Source organism: Anomaloglossus baeobatrachus, chromosome 4 (assembly GCF_048569485.1).
Source record: "Anomaloglossus baeobatrachus isolate aAnoBae1 chromosome 4, aAnoBae1.hap1, whole genome shotgun sequence".
Classification (NCBI taxonomy): domain Eukaryota; kingdom Metazoa; phylum Chordata; class Amphibia; order Anura; family Aromobatidae; genus Anomaloglossus; species Anomaloglossus baeobatrachus.
In genome coordinates, this window is record NC_134356.1 from 630,044,718 (window position 1) to 630,065,649 (window position 20,932).

The window sequence follows — 20,932 nt, forward strand, 5'->3', positions numbered from 1 at the left end:
GAGTACTTTTCGATTTAACCCCCTCACAACCGAGGACGTATTGGTAGTGCTAGTAGAAGCACTGGAGACCGCAGGCAGACAGGAGAGCAGGAAGCAGGTAGTAGCAGCAGCACTGGAGACCACAGGCAGACAGGAGAGCAGGAAGTGGATAGTGAATGCACTGGAGACCACAGGTAAACAGGAGAGCAGGAAGCAGATAGTGGAAGCACTGGAGACCGCAGGTAAACAGGAGAGCAGGAAGCAGATAGCGGAAGCACTGGAGACCGCAGGTAAACAGGAGAGCAGGAAGCAGATAGCGGAAGCACTGGAGACCGCAGGTAAACAGGAGAGCAGGAAGCAGATAGTGGAAGCACTGGAGGTCGCAGGCAGACAGGAGAGCAGGAAGCAGATAGTGGAAGCACTGGAGGTCGCAGGCAGACAGGAGAGCAGGAAGCAGATAGTAGAAGCACTGGAGACCACAGGCAGACAGGAGAGCAGATAGTAGAAGCACTGGAGACCACAGGCAGACAGGAGAGCAGATAGTAGAAGCACTGGAGACCACAGGCAGACAGGAGAGCAGATAGTAGAAGCACTGGAGACCACAGGCAGACAGGAGAGCAGATAGTAGAAGCACTGGAGACCGCAGGCAGACAGGAGAGCAAGAAGCAGGTAGTAGAAGCACTGGAGATCGCAGGCAGACAGGAGAACAGGAAGCAGATAGTGGAAGCACTGGAGACCGCAGGCAGACGGGAGAGCAGGAAGCTGTAAGTAGAAGCACTGGAAACCGCAGGTAGACAGGAGAGTAGGAAGCAAATAGAAGTACTGGAGACTGCAGGCAGACAGGAGAGCAGGCAGCAGATAGTGGAAGCACTTGAGACCGCAGGCAGACAGGAACAATAAAAGCCTTAATACCAAAATACAGGTGCGTCTCTTGGTAGGCCTTATATAGGCCCAGACAGTCACATTGGAGTCTATGCCACTAGGGGGCAGCATAAGAATTTTTCTTCCCTTTCGACAAGCTAATTTGCATATGTTTTCCCATGAAGCTTTGCCTGCGAGCCTCCAAACAGCTGAGTCTCCTGTTTGGAGTGCGAGGTCCAATGCGTCTAAACAGAAAAGTAAAATAAGAGACCATGCTATTTCTATATGGCTTTAATTAGGAAACTCAACAAGTGCCTTCATTATATATAAGTAAATGTACAACAGCAATCAGTTTTCTTCAGTGCAAATATTAAAACGTCCAAACATCCCCAAGATGGCCGGATGCGAGTTTCAAGTCTTTCCTGTTGCCATGGTGATTTAAAGGATATCTCCCCCAAATATATATATATATTTACACATAGTTTACTCAGACGTCATCAGGTTTTTTTTTATACATTTCATTTTTTTTCCTCATTCATGAATCAACTGGAAACAGTCATTTTCCTGAGATAATAAAAAAAAAATATATTAATTTAATTGGTAATATGCGGACAGGACAATTTCAATCCTCCTGTGATACAGTTAACGATTGTCTTAATTATTCCCAGAGTTCAGACAATTTAATAAGAGGTATCCACATGGGCCTTGGGGAAAAAATAAATTAAAAAACAGAGTTATGTAATTCTGCATTTAAAGGGCCAGTTCACTTATAGGGAAGTCGCTCACTAGTGCAAAATATTTTCACAAATCCCTCCTCCCCATCCGGGTTTGTCATATTAAAAGAAATGTCGTCACTATTGGTCACAATGACCCCCGCTCCATGTTGGAGACCAGGTTTGATCAGGCTTGAAATAGTAAAATTGATATATAGAAAAATTACATTTTTATTGTACTTATTTCCCATAATATATCACTTATGAAGGAAGAAGGAACAGGAAGGAGATCAGAGCGCCACTTCTTGCAATGTGGAAACCAAACAGTAAAAGGAAGGAGATCAGAGCGCCACTTCCTGCAATATGGAAACCATATTGTAAAAGGAAAGAGATCAGAGCGCCACTTCCTGCAATATGGAAACCATATTGTAACAGGAAGGAGATCAGAGCGCCACTTCCTGCAATGTGGAAACCATATTATAACAGGAAGGAGATCAGAGCGCCACTTCCTGCAATGTGGAAACCAAACAGTAAAAGGAAGGAGATCAGAGCGCCACTTCCTGCAATATGGAAACCATACAGTAACAGGAAGGAGATCAGAGCGCCACTTCCTGCAATGTGGAAACCATACAGTAACAGGAAGGAGATCAGAGCGCCACTTATTGCAATATGGAAACCATACTGTGACAGGAAGGAGATCAGAGCGCCACTTCCTGCAATATGGAAACCATACAGTAACAGGAAGGAGATCAGAGCGCCACTTATTGCAATATGGAAACCATACTGTGACAGGAAGGAGATCAGAGCGCCACTTCTTGCAATGTGGAAACCATACAGTAACAGGAAGGAGATTAGAGCGCCACTTCCTGCAATGTGGAAACCATATTATAACAGGAAGGAGATCAGAGCGCCACTTCCTGCAATATGGAAACCATACAGTAACAGGAAGGAGATCAGAGCGCCACTTATTGCAATATGGAAACCATACAGTAACAGGAAGGAGATCAGAGCGCCACTTATTGCAATATGGAAACCATACAGTAACAGGAAGGAGATCAGAGCGCCACTTATTGCAATATGGAAACCATACAGTAACAGGAAGGAGATCAGAGCGCCACTTATTGCAATATGGAAACCATACAGTAACAGGAAGGAGATTAGAGCGCCACTTCCTGCAATGTGGAAACCATATTATAACAGGAAGGAGATCAGAGCGCCACTTCCTGCAATGTGGAAACCAAACAGTAAAAGTAAGGAGATCAGAGCGCCACTTCCTGCAATATGGAAACCATACAGTAACAGGAAGGAGATCAGAGCGCCACTTCCTGCAATGTGGAAACCATACAGTAACAGGAAGGAGATCAGAGCGCCACTTATTGCAATATGGAAACCATACTGTGACAGGAAGGAGATCAGAGCGCCACTTCCTGCAATATGGAAACCATACAGTAACAGGAAGGAGATCAGAGCGCCACTTATTGCAATATGGAAACCATACTGTGACAGGAAGGAGATCAGAGCGCCACTTCTTGCAATGTGGAAACCAAACAGTAAAAGGAAGGAGATCAGAGCGCCACTTCCTGCAATATGGAAACCATATTGTAAAAGGAAAGAGATCAGAGCGCCACTTCCTGCAATATGGAAACCATATTGTAAAAGGAAAGATCAGAGCGCCACTTCCTGCAATATGGAAACCATACAGTAACAGGAAGGAGATCAGAGCGCCACTTCTTGCAATGTGGAAACCATATTGTAACAGGAAGGAGATCAGAGCGCCACTTATTGCAATATGGAAACCATACAGTAACAGGAAGGAGATTAGAGCGCCACTTCCTGCAATGTGGAAACCATATTATAACAGGAAGGAGATCAGAGCGCCACTTCTTGCAATGTGGAAACCAAACAGTAAAAGGAAGGAGATCAGAGCGCCACTTCCTGCAATATGGAAACCATACAGTAACAGGAAGGAGATCAGAGCGCCACTTCCTGCAATGTGGAAACCATACAGTAACAGGAAGGAGATCAGAGCGCCACTTATTGCAATATGGAAACCATACTGTGACAGGAAGGAGATCAGAGCGCCACTTCCTGCAATGTGGAAACCATACAGTAACAGGAAGGAGATCAGAGCGCCACTTATTGCAATATGGAAACCATACTGTGACAGGAAGGAGATCAGAGCGCCACTTCTTGCAATGTGGAAACCATATTGTAACAGGAAGGAGATCAGAGCGCCACTTCCTGCAATGTGGAAACCATTCTGTAACAGGAAGGAGAACAGAGCGCCACTTCCTGCAATGTGGAAACCATATTGTAACAGGAAGGAGATCAGAGCGCCACTTCTTGCAATGTGGAAACCATACTGTAACAAGAAGGAGATCAGAGCGCCACTTCCTGCAATGTGGAAACCATATTGTAACAGGAAGGAGAGCAGAGCGCCACTTCCTGCAATGTGGAAACCATACTGTAACAAGAAGGAGATCAGAGCGCCACTTCCTGCAATGTGGAAACCATATTGTAACAGGAAGGAGATCAGAGCGCCACTTCCTGCAATGTGGAAACCATACAGTAACAGGAAGGAGATCAGAGCGCCACTTCCTGCAATGTGGAAACCATTCTGTAACAGGAAGGAGATCAGAGCGCCACTTCCTGCAATGTGGAAACCATTCTGTAACAGGAAGGAGATCAGAGCGCCACTTATTGCAATATGGAAACCAGACTGTAACAGGAAGGAGATCAGAGCGCCATCATGATGGGCAGGGAAAACATATGCAACCACCAAGAGCTAGCGGGAACTATTTCATATAGAATCCTAGAATTTGTGACGAGGCAACCAAGATGTCGGCATTGACAAAAACTGCCACAGAGAATGAAGAAATGGGGTCACCAGGCAAACATGTGTGTCCTATAAAGAAGTCGGTCATAACTAAGGGTATGTTTATAGAAAAAAAAAAATGCTGCGTTCAGTACAGGTATTTTTGCAGCATTTTTACGATACTTTTTTATGTCATTCGTCCAAAAGCTGAAAGAATTCACATGCTGCGATTCCTAAAAAATACCCAACAGCTTAAATACGCAGAGCGTTAATTAGATTTTTGAAATCTCATTTACTTTGCTGGCATTGTAATATGCAACATTTTTTCCCAGAGGAAAAAAAATGCACCAAAAAAGTCACATGTGAACATACCCTTAGGGTAAGGAGACTATAGAACAGGCCGATCCCTGCCATAGAGGAGGCGCTGGCACAGTAACAAGACTGTGTAATTATTCAGTACCATATTTTAGGGCAAAAGCTGACATATCAAGTGGAAAATAGATGATCTGAACAATCCCTTTAATACCAAGTCTATCTACGCAGTGGAGATGACTATTGAAAAGAATTGTTAAACCGTAATAGCAAGTTACTTTTTTTTTCTTCAACCAAGATTCACTTTTAGAAAAAAAAAAAAAAATCTGATTAATACAGCAGCCTCAGATGGGAAATGATTGGCGCCCCTTCCCCTATTATTGCGTTGCCATATTGCCTATCCATCTATCACGCCTGATAAGTTTGTCTTACAAATATTGTGCTTTTTATTACGTTATCAAACAGCACCTCCTTAGTAACCGGTGGACTTTGGATTACCAAGGTCTTGCACCGCACCTTTCTCATACTGCCCTAGTAATCAGATTTTTGTAAACTAATTGGAGAAGCTCATTCATGAAATATATCAACATCTTTAATACATAGTTACTAGGGATGATCGAAAACCTCAAATATTCGGCTTCGCGAATATCCGACGAACAGGTCGCCGCTATGCGAATATTCGATGCGCAATGTAAGTCTATGGGAAGCTCGAATAGTTCCGAATAGTTGTTATTCGGGTTACATTGCGCATCGAATATTCGTGAATAGTCGAATAGTGGCGAACTATTCGCGAAGCCGAATTTTTGAGGTATTCGATCATTCCTAATAGTTACATTTCTGGTGTTTTTGTGCAAAATGGAGGCATCAAATCATCTACAGGTTTGAGATGACCAAATATATAGGACGCTACTGGCCAAGGGTTATAGGATTTTTGAGAAAGATGGATGACAAAAATAAAGCCCTTAAAAGAGGTTGTCCCCTACTTTTATATTGATGGTCTATCCTCAGGACAGGTCATCAATGTCAGATTGGCCGTGATCCGACACTCCGCACCCCCGCTGATCAGCTGTGCTTAGTGGCCGGCAGCCGGAAATGCTCAGTTCCAGAGCTGCTCAGTCTTCAGATAGTGGCCGCGGCAGGATACTGCACATCCGCGTCCTACGGATCTAAATAGGAGGCGGATGTGCAGTACCCGGCAGCAGCCACTATCAGAAGACAGAGCAGCTCCGGAGCTGAGCACTTCCGGCTGCCTGATGCCACCGCCAGCACCAAGAATAGCTGGTCAGCTGGGGTGAAGGGATGTCGGACCCAGGCCGATCTGACATTGATGTCATGAGGCTAGGCCATCAATGTAAAAGTAGTGGACAACCCCTTTAAATAACAGAGTGTTGTCTTGATCCGACTGTAAATAGGTCATGTCTGTTGCCAGGTTGTGCGACCAAAGATCATAATTTGCAACTTCAACATCCCAGCGTATTTCAGGTGAATCTGATACCATGACAAGTGAATCACAAAAATTCGGAACCGGTTGGATTTTTTGTGACTTGCTTGTCGTGGTACTCTACCACAGCCAAAGTCGCCATCTACCCCCATAACAGACCACAGAAAGGACTTTCTTGGCATCCGCTTGCTTTCTGCTTTTCTCCAGTCTTTCCCACCCTCCCTCCCTCACACATCTTAAATTTGATTGCAAAAACACAATTTGGATTCTTGAAGAAAGCACAAGAGAAGTCAAGATTTTTTTTTGCTCCGATGAGCATTTTCACAACTTTCACCCACAAAGCAATAAAAGAAGAAAATGGTCGGACAGGATTTCTGGCCGAAATACAGGTCACAGGGCTGTTCCGGTTATTTTTGTTTGTTTTTTCCAAACACACAAAAAGATCATGAACGTGAAATATCGTCATGGTCTTTACGTCTGTAGTCCGTGCCGTCACCGGCAGACGTCTTGAAATGGCTTCAAATAATTAAAATCTGTTTATTCACAAATGGCTTGGTTTACTAAAAAATAAACGTTAAGCTTCACGGAAAACTCCTGTTTCACGTAAAACTTATTTTAAATTATTATTATTTAAATCGAAAAGTTTTTGGAAATAATTGTCTTTTCTGTACATTCTTCACGGTGACTCAGAAATGGCGGTACATCTGTATACGTGTCAGCCTTGTTCATCTAGTGGGAAACTTTCCCTCAAAGTCTCTCCCATCACCCTCTCAAAAAAAAAAATGATGCCTTATTTTCCCCTCATTTCTCAAAAATCCACATAACACCTCTGGAGATGGTTTATTATCGCCTTCCTTTGGTTAGATCTTCGCTTCTTCGGGTCATCAACGAACACAATGGCCACGTATGTTCCTCAAGAACTCTCGAAATTCCTTTATTTTGACTGATGCCATTTGCTGGTTTGAAGATCCACCTTGTAATCACAGCCCCTTCCTCTCAAGCCTTTCCAAAATAGACTGCAGTTTTTTCACGGCTTCCTTCCGTGCTTGCCGAATACTGTCCAAGCCGCCGGTTTCTACCGAATCTAACTCTAGTAATTCCTTGGTCAACATTTCTTCTAAACACCGGTAACTCATATCAGTCTTTTTCCCCACAAACTCGTCCACTTCTTGGTCCAGATCCTCCACCCTTTCCAAGACCTGGCAGATCTTCAATATTCCCGGATGCGCGTTGCTCGAAAAATCAGCTGGGGAATTGTTGGCTTCTTTGGGCCTGGGACCAGATTCTGGATTTGAAGGCTCCTTCCTATTATACATTTGTGGAGTAGCGCTGTAATGAGGGTTTGGCGGAGGAAGGTTTGGTGGAGGAAGGTTTGGCTTCGGTTCGGAAGGTGGACATGATTGGGGCATGTCTGAGGGGTAACCAGGGAATGGCCTTTGATGGTTGTACCCAGGATTTTGAGGCGCATCCTAAAAAGGAGAATGAAGAGACCAAAAAAAAAAAAGTTATGACAGGTGTTAATCTTACGTGTCCTCCATCCATAGCATTATGGCAAACATAACATTGCTAGTGTAGTATAAAACTGAAATGAGCCCGCAGCAATCCACTGATGGCAGCCACGACAGCCACTGTTTGGGACTTTGTCTGCCATTACAACTCAGAACCACTCGGTACTAGTCAAGTGAATGGGACTGAACCGTGAAAGCAGGTGCACCTAATACTAAATGCACGAAATGGTTGACAGACAGTCATGTGGTTTCTGGCCATAGAAGGTCGCAGCGTCTGGCTGCACAGAATGCTCCCTGACTTTCCATTGTACCTGCTGTTAGTATTAATTGGTATAGATCGCATTCCTGCTGGACTCAGCGCTCCCCCTTTTGGACCCAGCAGGAGCTCGCCTTCCACCCAGCTGCTGGTCATCAGTATTATCTTGGTGCTTAAATAGCCCTTCCTTTCTTGGATTGGTGCTAGTGATATTTTTCAGTTTTTTCAAACCCTGGGTGCTAGCAGGTGGCTTGTACTCCTCTGTGGTATCATTGCTGAAAATTCTGCTGAACTTCTACCTGAGTCATCTAATGATAAATTCATGATTTTCCCCCCTGTGTGTCCTCCTTGTGTCTTCTATAGTGTTTAGTGGGGTTGACAAAGAGCTCATTCCATTTGTTCTCTATTTAGGGCCCAGCACTAGGCATACTTAGGGTCAGGTATGCGGCTCGGCTCATAGGTGCGGAACCTATCTAGGGTGGTGAAGGACCCCAGGGACCAGTAGTAGGATTGGTCAGGGGTCACCATCTTCCCATTTCTTAGACACATTGTTTCCCTTCCCTTTCGCCACTTGCTTGGTACTTCTCCATACCTAGCGTGTCGGGAGCCTGTCAAACAATGAAGCAGCAATGATTCCAGCAGCAGTGTCATCAATCAGAAACCTATTAAAGTGTTCCCATACTTTGATAAATTTGGCATTTCACAGTGACATTTCAGACGTCTCTTGCCATGCTCAGCAGCTAAGCCCACTGCACACACGCCAGGTTCAGGCTGTATTATACTTATTATTATAGTCTACGTGGATGACCTACCTTTACATCATAAACTGGCGACTGGACATCTCCTCCGGGCCAGGGTGATCTCCCTGCAGTTATATAATGCGTGTCGTTCGGGTTGGGCGGCGGTGCAGAGTGCCACTGGTAGGGGTTAGGTGGTCCGTACATATTCCAGCTGTCTTCTCTAGGACCCTGCTGTGACACATATACAATACAGGTCAGAGTAACTTGTCGGCTACAAGGCAGCACCTCATGCTTTGTAAAACAGTGGTACACATCCACTTGGGTTGTCCATGACTGACGGTGATGATAGATCTTTTTTTTTTTCCTCCACCTAACTTGTTCCTATCCTTTACTCTTTTTCAGTCCACCCTAATCCCTCTACGCTCCCTTCACCCTTTCTCCCTAAACCCCTTCCCCTCCTTTGGTCGTTGAGCACTGATTAGTACTTGATAGCGCTTTGTCTGGGCTTGATCCCTACAGCCACCAAGCCACTGGTCAGTGACCCACATACATCACTGATTGGCGTCCATGCTCACTTTTGGCCAGGACTTTTTTTTTTTTTTACTTCCTGTGCGTCTCCCCCCCCCCTTCTTTTGCACCTCATCCATTACCTGCAGCCATTGAACATTGATCGGTATCCAGTTATTGGTTTCCAAAAAAAAAAAAAAATAAAATGATCAAATAAAAACAATATTTTAGTATTAGTTGGTAGGGCGAGATTAGAGACAGTAAAAACATACTGCAGTAATCGGTGTTTACTACCGTATTTTTTGTTACTGAATATAGTCAAGATTAATGTCAGATAGTTGTGAGCACTGAGTAACTTATTTTTTTTCTTCACTGATATCCATTTAATAACTGTAATTTCAGGTTTGTAGTGTAGCTTGTAGTTGCTCAGTGTAGTTTGTTGTGCTCGCTCTGTAATTGATATTACTGTCCTTCATTTCGTATTAATTTTACCAAATTTTTATATTCTCCTTTTAATTTTGTTATATTTTTCTTTCTACATCATTTTCTTCTATTCTTTTTTCCCCCCTCTGTCTCTATTTTAATACATAAACGTTTACACCAAAAATAACATACGCACACAAACAAAAATTTGGTTATTTTACACACAAATAAAAAAATAAAATAACTCGCTCATCAGGAAGACTGTATTTGGTCGAGGAGTCATACGCCATCCTTGCCTTCGACACTGCTAGTAAGGAGAGGATCCCACCTCTCTTTATTTTTCCTCTTCTTCCCCCAGCGATAACGAACCCCCAAGGAGATGCCCTAGGACACCAAATGAACCACCATCCAAGCATTAGTGACTACTTATGGACCTCACCCCCCGAATATTAGGACCCCAGATTACTGATTTTGTGGCCCAATAAGGAATCCAATTTGACACTACCCGCTTCACAAAAATTGACTTCTTCAAAGTCTTTTTCTCTGAGGATTTTGTAAATCGTATGGTGGCCAAAACAAAATTTGTATGCACAACCAATTTTTTTTTGCCCAAAACCGCACTTCATTTGCTAATTGGACTCCCGTAGGTTCAGTTTTGGGGCCTTGTTCTTCACATGGGGTTATAGTGAAGAAGCCATAACTTTGGCAACATTGGAGTGCTGATATTTTAAATAACACACCCATAACACTCCAGTCATCGATCATTTCAGCAACAAGTTTGCTGAAGTCTATATTCCCCAAAGGGACATCTGTGTGGACGAGTCCCTCATCCACTTCAAAAGGGGGCTCAAATTCCGGCAGTACCTGCCCCGTAAGAGGGCAAGACATGGAATTAAACTCTAACGGCTGTGCACGAGTACCTCAGGGTACACCCTCAAATTTAGGGTTTATAAAAGGGAAGGACACCCAGGTCCAACCTCCTGACTGCCCACCTGTCCTGGGAGTGAGTGGGAAACTTGTGTGGGATTTAGTGCACCCACTGCAGGATCAGGGTTACCATCTGTACGTAGATAACTACTACCCCATCATCCCACTGTATCCTCTCCGCCAGAGCTTCCGCAGCTTGTGGTACCGTGCGGAAGAAGGGAATTTTGTTTACTTACCGTAAATTCCTTTTCTTCTAGCTCCAATTGGGAGACCCAGACAATTGGGTGTATAGCTTCTGCCTCCGGAGGCCACACAAAGTATTACACTTAAAAGTGTAACCCCTCCCCTCTGCCTATACACCCCCCCGTGCATCACGGGCTCCTCAGTTTTGGTGCAAAAGCAGGAAGGAGGAAACTTATAATTGGTCTAAGGTAAATTCAATCCGAAGGATGTTCAGAGAACTGAAAACCATGAACCCAGAACAATTCAACATGAACAACATGTGTACACAAAAGAACAACAGCCCGAAGGGAACAGGGGCGGGTGCTGGGTCTCCCAATTGGAGCTAGAAGAAAAGGAATTTACGGTAAGTAAACAAAATTCCCTTCTTCTTTGTCGCTCCATTGGGAGACCCAGACAATTGGGACGTCCAAAAGCAGTCCCTGGGTGGGTAAAAGAATACCTCGGTAATAGAGCCGTAAAACGGCCCCTTCCTACAGGTGGGCAACCGCCGCCTGAAGGACTCGCCTACCTAGGCTGGCATCTGCCGAAGCATAGGTATGCACCTGATAGTGTTTCGTGAAAGTGTGCAGACTCGACCAGGTAGCTGCCTGACACACCTGCTGAGCCGTAGCCTGGTGCCGCAAAGCCCAGGACGCACCCACGGCTCTGGTAGAATGGGCTTTCAGCCCTGAAGGAACCGGAAGCCCAGATGAACGGTAGGCTTCAAGAATTGGTTCCTTGATCCACCGAGCCAAGGTTGACTTGGAAGCCTGCGACCCTTTACGCTGGCCAGCGACAAGGACAAAGAGCGCATCCGAGCGGCGCAGGGGCGCCGTACGAGAAATGTAGAGTCTAAGTGCTCTCACAAGATCTAACAAGTGCAAATCCTTTTCACATTGGTGAACTGGATGAGGGCAAAAAGAAGGTAAGGAGATATCCTGATTCAGATGAAAAGGGGATACCACCTTAGGGAGAAATTCCGGAACCGGACGCAGAACCACCTTGTCCTGGTGAAACACCAGGAAGGGGGCTTTGCATGACAGTGCAGCTAGCTCAGACACTCTCCGAAGAGATGTGACTGCCACTAGGAAGACCACCTTCTGCGAAAGGCGTGAAAGAGAAATATCTCTCATTGGCTCGAAAGGTGGTTTCTGAAGAGCCGTTAGCACCCTGTTCAGATCCCAGGGTTCTAGCGGACGCTTGTAAGGAGGGACTATGTGGCAAACCCCCTGCAGGAACGTGCGTACCTGCGGAAGCCTGGCTAGACGCTTTTGAAAAAACACAGAGAGCGCCGAGACTTGTCCCTTAAGAGAGCCGAGAGACAAACCCTTTTCCATCCCGGATTGAAGGAAGGACAGAAAAGTGGGCAAGGCAAATGGCCAGGGAGTAAAACCCTGATCAGAGCACCAGGATAAGAAGATCCTCCACGTCCTGTGGTAGATCTTGGCGGACGTTGGTTTCCTGGCCTGTCTCATAGTGGCAATGACCTCTTGAGATAACCCTGAAGATGCTAGGATCCAGGACTCAATGGCCACACAGTCAGGTTGAGGGCCGCAGAATTCAGATGGAAAAATGGCCCTTGAGACAGTAAGTCTGGACGGTCTGGTAGTGCCCACGGTTGACCCACCGTGAGATGCCACAGATCCGGGTACCACGACCTCCTCGGCCAGTCTGGGGCGATGAGGATGGCGCGGCGGCAGTCGGACCTGATGTTGCGTAATACTCTGGGCAGCAGTGCCAGAGGAGGAAATACATAAGGCAGTCGAAACTGCGACCAATCCTGAACTAATGCGTCTGCCGCCAGAGCTCTGTGATCTTGAGACCGTGCCATGAATGCCGGGACCTTGTTGTTGTGCCGGGACGCCATTAGGTCGACGTCCGGCTTCCCCCAGCGGCAACAGATCTCTTGAAACACGTCTGGGTGAAGAGACCATTCCCCTGCGTCCATGCCCTGGCGACTGAGAAAGTCTGCTTCCCAGTTTTCTACGCCCGGGATGTGAACTGCGGAGATGGTGGAGGCTGTGGCTTCCACCCACAGCAGAATCCGCCGAACTTCCTGGAAGGCTTGCCGACTGCGTGTGCCGCCTTGGTGGTTGATGTATGCCACCGCCGTGGCGTTGTCCGACTGAATTCGGATCTGCCTGCCTTCCAGCCACGGCTGGAACGCCTTTAGGGCTAGATACACTGCCCTTATCTCCAGAACATTGATCTGAAGGGAGGACTCTGGCTGAGTCCAGGTACCCTGAGCCCTGTGGTGGAGGAAGACCGCTCCCCACCCTGACAGACTCGCGTCCGTCGTGACCACAGCCCAGGATGGGGGCAGGAATGATTTCCCCTTCGACAAAGAAGTGGGAAGAAGCCACCACTGAAGGGAGGCCTTGGCTGCCCGAGAAAGGGAGACGTTCCTGTCGAGGGACGTCGACTTCCTGTCCCATTTGCGGAGAATGTCCCATTGAAGTGGACGCAGATGAAACTGCGCAAATGGAACTGCCTCCATTGCTGCCACCATCTTCCCTAGGAAGTGCATGAGGCGCCTCAAGGGGTGCGACTGAACTCGAAGGAGAGATTGCACCCCTGTCCGTAGTGAACGCTGTTTGTCCAGCGGAAGTTTCACTATCGCTGAGAGAGTATGAAACTCCATCCCGAGATATGTCAGCGATTGGGTCGGTGTCAATTTTGACTTTGGGAAATTGATGATCCACCCGAATCTCTGGAGAGTCTCCAGAGCAATGTTCAGGCTGTGTTGGCATGTCACCCGAGAGGGGGCCTTGACAAGGAGATCGTCTAAGTAAGGGATCACCGAGTGTCCCTGAGAGTGTAGGACTGCTACCACTGTTGCCATGACCTTGGTGAAGGCCCGTGGGGCTGTCGCCAGGCCGAAAGGCAGTGCCACGAACTGAAGGTGTTCGTCCCCGATGGCGAAACGCAGGAAGCGCTGATGCTCTGGTGCAATCGGCACGTGGAGATAAGCATCCCTGATGTCGATTGATGCTAGGAAGTCTCCTTGGGACATCGAGGCGATGACGGAGCGGAGAGATTCCATCCGGAACCGCCTGGTTTTCACGTGTCTGTTGAGCAGTTTGAGGTCCAGAACGGGACGGAAAGATCCGTCCTTTTTTGGCACCACAAACAAGTTGGAGTAAAAACCGTGACCCCATTGCTGAAGGGGAACAGGGATCACCACTCCTTCTGCCTTCAGAGTGCTCACCGCCTGAAGAAGAGCATCGGCTCGCTCGGGGGGCAGAGATGTTCTGAAGAAACGAGTCGGAGGACGAGAGCGGAACTCTATCCTGTAACCGTGAGACAGAATGTCTCTCACCCATCGGTCTTGGACATGTGGCAACCAGGCGTCGCAAAAGCGGGAGAGCCTGCCACCGACCGAGGATGCGGTTTGGGGAGGCCGAAAGTCATGAGGAGGCCGCTTTGGGAGCGGTTCCTCCGGCGGTCTTTTTAGGACGTGACTTAGACCGCCATGAATCAGCGTTCCTCTGACCCTTCTGTGGCCTGTTGGACGAGGAGAATTGAGACCTGGCTGAGGGCCGAAAGGACCGAAACCTCGATTGTACCTTCCGTTGTTGAGGTCTGTTTGGTTTGGACTGGGGTAAGGACGAGTCCTTTCCCTTGGATTGTTTAATGATTTCATCCAATTGCTCGCCAAACAGGCGGTCGCCAGAAAATGGCAAACCGGTTAAGAACTTTTTGGAAGCAGAGTCTGCCTTCCATTCACGTAGCCACATGGCCCTGCGGACTGCCACCGAATTGGCGGATGCTACCGCCGTACGGCTCGCAGAGTCCAGGACAGCATTCATGGCGTAGGACGCAAACGCCGACGCCTGACAGGTTAAGGACACAACCTGCGGAGTAGAGGCACGTGTGACTGCATTAATCTCAGACTTGACAAGCTGAGATAGCTTGGAGTGCCCATACGGCTGCGAATGCCGGAGCAAAGGACGCGCCGATAGCTTCATAGATGGATTTCATCAGGAGCTCTATCTGCCTGTCAGTGGCATCCTTGAGTGATGCACCATCTGCCACTGCAACTATGGATCTAGCCGCCAGTCTAGAGACTGGAGGATCCACCTTGGGACACTGAGCCCAACCCTTGACTACGTCAGGGGGGAAGGGATAACGTGTGTCATTAAGGCGCTTAGTAAAGCGCTTATCTGGAAAAGCTTGGTGTTTCTGGACTGTATCTCTGAAGTCGGAGTGATCAAGAAACGCACTCCGTGTACGTTTGGGAAACCTAAAATGGAATTTCTCCTGCTGAGAAGCTGACTCCTCAATCAGAGGAGCTGGAGGAGAAAGATCCAACACCTGATTGATGGACGTTATAAGGTCGTTTACTATGGCGTCCCCTTCAGGTGTATCAAGGTTGAGAGCGGCGTCAGAATCAGAGCCCTGATCTGCCACCTCCGCTTCATCCTCCAGAGAGTCCTCATGCTGAGACCCTGAACAGTGTGATGAAGTCGAGGGAAGCTCCCAGCGAGCCCGCTTAGCCGGTCTGGGACTGCGGTCCGTGTCGGAATCCTCACCGTGGGACCTATGAGTCGCCCCAGGAGCACTTTGCTGCGCCGACCGAGGGGGGTCTGAGGGCAATGATTCAACAGTGCCTGGGGCCTGTGTTACAGGTCTGGACTGCAAAGCTTCTAGTACAGGGGTGGGCAATTAATTTTCCCATGGGGCCGCATGAGAAATTGGGATTGGTTTAGAGGGCCGGACTAATATAATTACCTCAGTTCTACCCAATATATTACATCACTACACCCCCTCCATATACTACACCTGTAATAAACTACACCACTACACCCCTATATACTACACCTGTATTATACTACACTCCCCATATACACCTGTATTATACTACACTCCCTCCATATACCTGTAATATACTACACCCCCATATACACCTGTATTATACTACACCACTATATAATACACCTCCGATATACTACATCATTACACCCCTATATACTACACCTGTAATATACTACATCACTACACCCCTATATACACCTGTAATATAGTACACCTCCATATAGCACGCCTGTAATATACTACACCTCCATATAGCACACCTGTAATATACTACATCACTACACCCCTATATACACCTGTAATATACCCCCCTATATAGCACACCTGTAGTATACTACACCTCCATATAGCACACCTGTAATATACTACACCTCCATATAGTACACCTGTATTATACTACACCCCCATATGTCACACACCCTGCTCCCCATACAGCCTGCACCCCCATATCACACACACTACACCCCCATATGTCACACACCCTGCCCACATATTTCACCCTGCCTGTACCCCAACTTACCCCTCTCAAACACTCTGCACCCCTTCACATCCTTCTGTCAGTCTGCAGCCGTCATATGCCACTCACCCTGCAACTCCATCTTCCCACATATGCACTCACCCTGCAGCTCCATGTTCCCACATATGCCTCTCACCCTGCAGCTCCATGTTCCCACATATGCCACTCACCCTGCAGCTCCATGTTCCCACATATGCCTCTCACCCTGCAGCTCCATGTTCCCACATATGCACTCACCCTGCAGCTCCATGTTCCCACATATGCCACTCACCCTGCAGCTCCATGTTCCCACATATGCCACTCACCCTGCAGCTCCATGTTCCCACATATGCCACTCACCCTGCAGCTCCATGTTCCCACATATGCACTCACCCTGCAGCTCCATGTTCCCACATATGCCACTCACCCTGCAGCTCCATGTTCCCACATATGCCACTCACCCTGCAGCTCCATGTTCCCACATATGCACTCACCCTGCAGCTCCATGTTCCCACATATGCCACTCACCCTGCAGCTCCATGTTCCCACATATGCACTCACCCTGCAGCCCCCTCCCCCTCATGTCCCCTCTTTTCTCATTACCAGTCATCATGTGTCCACATCTTCAGCATTCAGCATGTCTTGCTTTCTGCCCGGCATCCTGTGTCTCCTCCCACACAGTCACATGGGCGTGACATCATCGCAGGTCCTACAGTGCAGTATGAATTATTCCGTCTGCTGTGCTGCTTCTTCTCCTGCCCGGCGGGAACTTTTGAAATGACACACGCAGCGCAGTACTGACAACGTCAGAGCGCGCGCGTGTCACTGACAATTAGTGCCGGCAGGGAACAGAGGAAAGACTCCTGCGTTCCGCTGCCTGCACTGACTGTGCGGACCTGCACAGGATCTCTCCTTGCTCGGCACGCTGCAGCCCGGCTCCACTGCACCGGCTGAAGACGGGCGGGCCGGTCACAGAGGGCAGGCGGGCCGGATGTGGCCCGCGGGCCGCCCCTTGCCCAGGTCTGTTCTAGTATCTTAGCAGACCATTTATCCATAGACTCAGAAAGTTTGTCAGCGAATACTGCAAACTCTGTCCCTGCCACCTGTACAGTGGGGGCCGGAGGTTCCACCTGGGCCGAGGGTCCCACTAGTGGCAGAGGCTCCGGCTGAGTGAGTGTCACAGGGGCCGAGCATTGCACACAATGAGGGTAGGTGGAACCTGCAGGTAGCATAGCCGCACATGAGGTACAGGTTGCAAAGTAAGCCTGTGCCTTGGCACCCTTGCTTTTTGCGGACGACATGCTGTTGTCTCCTCTTAGAGCAATCAGAGAGGGTATGTAGCCAAAGCAATAGTGCGGCCGTACAGAGTAAATGTATACAATATAAGCATATAAATATACACTTTGGCACCCAGGGGGGCCAGCACCTAGTAACAGATGCGGCTTACCGACCGCCCTCAGCGGTTGTGTGACCACCAGATTCCCTGCCTGGGCCTCCCAGAGCTGTGGAGCTCGTCTCTGAAGTTCTCCAGCGTCAGAAGTGCTGATAGGAATGGCTGCCAGCGTTCTGAGAGGAGGAGGGAGCCGTGGGCGTGCCTCAGAAAGTGCGGGAATCTGGTGCCCCACGGTGCTCAGTGAGGGGGGAGGAGGATACTAAGTATGCTCCAGCCATCAGCGCTGACGTCCAGTGCAGCGTCCCGCCCTTACCCCTGACTGGCAGGCCCGGGGGCGGGAGTATGCGGTACTAGGCCGCAAAAGCCGGGGACTAAAGTTATAAGCGCGGCCGGCAAACAAGCGCGGTCAGCGCGGTAGTCCCGGCGCACAAACACACCCAGCAGCTGCTGCAGCGTCCGTTACACAGGCGCTCTATGCGCCGTCCCCAAGGGGACACAGAGTACCTCAGAGGAGCAGGGCCTGTCCCGGACGATACCCGGTCTCCTGTCCAGCAGATTCCCCCAGGGGCTGCGGAGGGAGCCCGGTCCCAGTGCCTGGTGACCGGTTAGGATCCCACTTCACCCAGAGCCCCTAAGGGATGGGGAAGGAAAACAGCATGTGGCTCCAGCCTTTGTACCCGCAATGGGTACCTTAACCTTAACAGCACCGCCGACCAGAGTGGGGTGAGAAGGGAGCATGCCGGGGGCCCTGTTATGGGCCCTCTTTTCTTCCATCCGATATAGTCAGCAGCTGCTGCTGACTAAATTGTGGAGCTTGCGTGCATGTGCGCCTCCTTCAACACAAAGCATAAAAACTGAGGAGCCCGTGATGCACGGGGGGGTGTATAAGCAGAGGGGAGGGGTTACACTTTTAAGTGTAATACTTTGTGTGGTCTCCGGAGGCAGAAGCTATACACCCAATTGTCTGGGTCTCCCAATGGAGCGACAAAGAAAAACCAGAGAGGCCTCACTAAGACATTAAGTGGGCAGCTTCTCCGAAAGGGCAAGACCAGAGCCCAATGTAACGTCAACAAGCTGGTGGTCAAGCTGAAGGACAACAGGGATATCCTTTTCTTGACCAAAATTCATGGTGATGGCAGCACCTCCACCACTGTGCGAGGTACCAGTGCGCAGTCCTGGGGAACAATAAAAACATGTGGGAAGTTAATCTCTCTGATCAAGTCCTCCATGCGAAAAGCTAAGGTGTGGTACAAGAAGCTGGCCGTGCATATTGTACAGATGGCAGTGTAAACAGTGTGCAGGCCAGACTGGAACCTTCCTTCAGTTCCAGGGGGTAATGATAAAGACCCTAGAATTTGTAAATCAGGAAGGAGTGGGCCCCAGTACCTCTGTAGCTGAAGGTGCCCATATAGTACTAGGGCAACATTTCCCAGGTGAGGTCCCTCAAACAGCAAAGACAGCAAGGTTGCAAAAAAAAGTGCCGAACGTCCTACAGAAGGGGATACGACAAGACACCACTTGGAAATGTGACACCTGCCCCAAAAATCTAGACAAAGTCTACTACACATCCATGCACTAATAATAATAATAATACATAGTAAATTTATTTCTACACAACTCACATCTATCAACCCGAAGGACTCTACACCATTCACATACACCACTACATTGTAAAGTTCACATGCCTAAAAACACTATCAATACCAATATAGAGTCACTTTGTGGGGATTACTACTATTTTGGCAGCTCAAGGGCTCTGCAAATGCATCATGGCACCCCTAAATCATTCCATCAAAGTCTGCGTTCCAAAATGTCACTCCTTCCTTTTTGAGCTCTGTAGTGTGTCCAAATATTAGTTTCCCATCACGTTATGGGGTATTGATGTACTCAGGAGAAATTGCACAGCAAGTTTTGGGGTCCATTTTCTCTTACAAGCTTTGTGGAAAATGAAATATTTTGGGCCTCAAGCAACATTTTTGAGGGAAATAAATAGTTTTTCACAGTTAAATGTAACATTCTGTGAAGCATTTGGGGGTTCAAGGTGCTCACCACACATGTAGATAAGTTCCTTGAGGGGTCTAGTTTTCAAAATGAGGTCACTTGTGGGGGAGCTCCATTGTTAAGGTACAAAAGGTAGTTTCCAAACGCAACATGGCGTCCGCTAACAATTCCAACTAGTTTTGCATTTCAAATATCAAATAGTGCTCCTTCCCCACTTGTGAGGTATCAGCGTACTAAGGAAAAATTGCACAACAAATTTTGGGGTCTATTTCTCTTATTACCCTTGTGAAAATGCAAAATTTGGGTCTAAAATACAATTTTTGTAGGAAAAAAGTAAAATCTTCATTTTTTTCTTCCACAATGCTTTAGTTAATGTGAAGCACCTGAAGGGTTAATTAACTTCTCAGATGTTGTTTTCAGCTGTTTGAGGGGTGCAGTTTTTAGAATGGTGTCACTTTTGGGTATTTTCTGTTATGTGGGCCTCTCAAAGTCACTTCAAATGTGATGTGGTTCCTAAAAAAAATGGTTTTGTACAGTTTGTTGGAAAAAAAAATGAAAAATTGCTGATGAACTTTGAACCCTTCTAACAAAAAAACAATATATTTCAAAAATTGCGCTGATGTAAAAGTAGACATGTGGGAAATGTTATTTAGTAACTATTTTGTGTTCTATAATTATCTGGTTTAAGGGCATAAAAAAATTCAAGGTTTGAAAATTGCAACATTTTAAAATTTTCACCAAATTTCTGATATTCTGACAAATGGAAAAAATGTTGTCTTAAATTTACCACTATCATGAAATACAATATGTCACGAAAAATAAAAATAAAAAATGTCAGAATCACCGGGATCCGTTGAAGCGTTCCAGAATTATTACCTTATAAAACTCATAAAAATGGTCGGGTCATAAAGGTGAAAACAGACTCGGGGGTGGAGGTGTTACAAAAAAAAAAAACAACCCAAAACACAAACTGTACAAATTTGGCACCACATGTAGGAAGCGATCAAACGCTGCGGCTTCTGTTTTTGAAAATGTATGACAAAATAATGTGGTTAAGTGAATAAAGATTAAGGCCAAGTTCTAATGGATGTATTTTACAGTCCGTAGATTGTGGCCACAGTGTGCGGACTGAGCCCGGGTGTCCTGATCTTCAGGTGTGCCTCAGAGGCCGGGATTGCGTGGAAAGTACGCGCTGTCCATGCATTACAGTCTGTAGGACTATTAAATACAGCCATCTGAAAAGGGTCTAAATAGTGTGGACCCGCAAATAAACAATGTGTCATTTATACCTTGCAGTGAGTGTCACCAAACCAAGGGAAAGAAGGGAAAGGAAAAAGAGGGAAAGGAAAGGAAAAAGAGGGAGATGAAAGGAAAAGAAAAGGGAAAAGTATGAAAAGGGAAAAGAAAAGGGAAAAGTAGGAAAGGAAAAAAAAAAAAAAAAAAAAAAAAAGGGGAACAGAAAAAAGGAAAAAAAAGAGAAAGAAAAGGAAAAAAAAAAAAGTAGGAAAGGAAAAAAAAAGTAG

At 47.2% G+C, this 20,932-nt stretch overlaps 1 protein-coding gene across 2 annotated transcripts in view; it reads right to left on the minus strand.

Moving 5' to 3' along the window:
* Positions 1–6,351: 6,351 nt before the first annotated feature.
* BAG4 (BAG cochaperone 4) overlaps positions 6,352–20,932 on the minus strand; it is a 40,640-nt gene continuing 26,059 nt past the window's right edge. The window contains exons 4-5 of one of the 2 annotated variants that reach the window (XM_075346370.1): positions 8,698–8,853; positions 6,352–7,590 (exon numbers count right to left, since the gene is read on the minus strand). In XM_075346370.1, the coding sequence (XP_075202485.1) occupies positions 7,102–7,590; positions 8,698–8,853 (645 nt within the window). In that variant the 3' untranslated portion in view covers positions 6,352–7,101. Of the gene's footprint in view, positions 7,591–8,697; positions 8,857–20,932 lie in introns of both variants that reach the window. The other variant, XM_075346369.1, reaches the window with a different exon arrangement.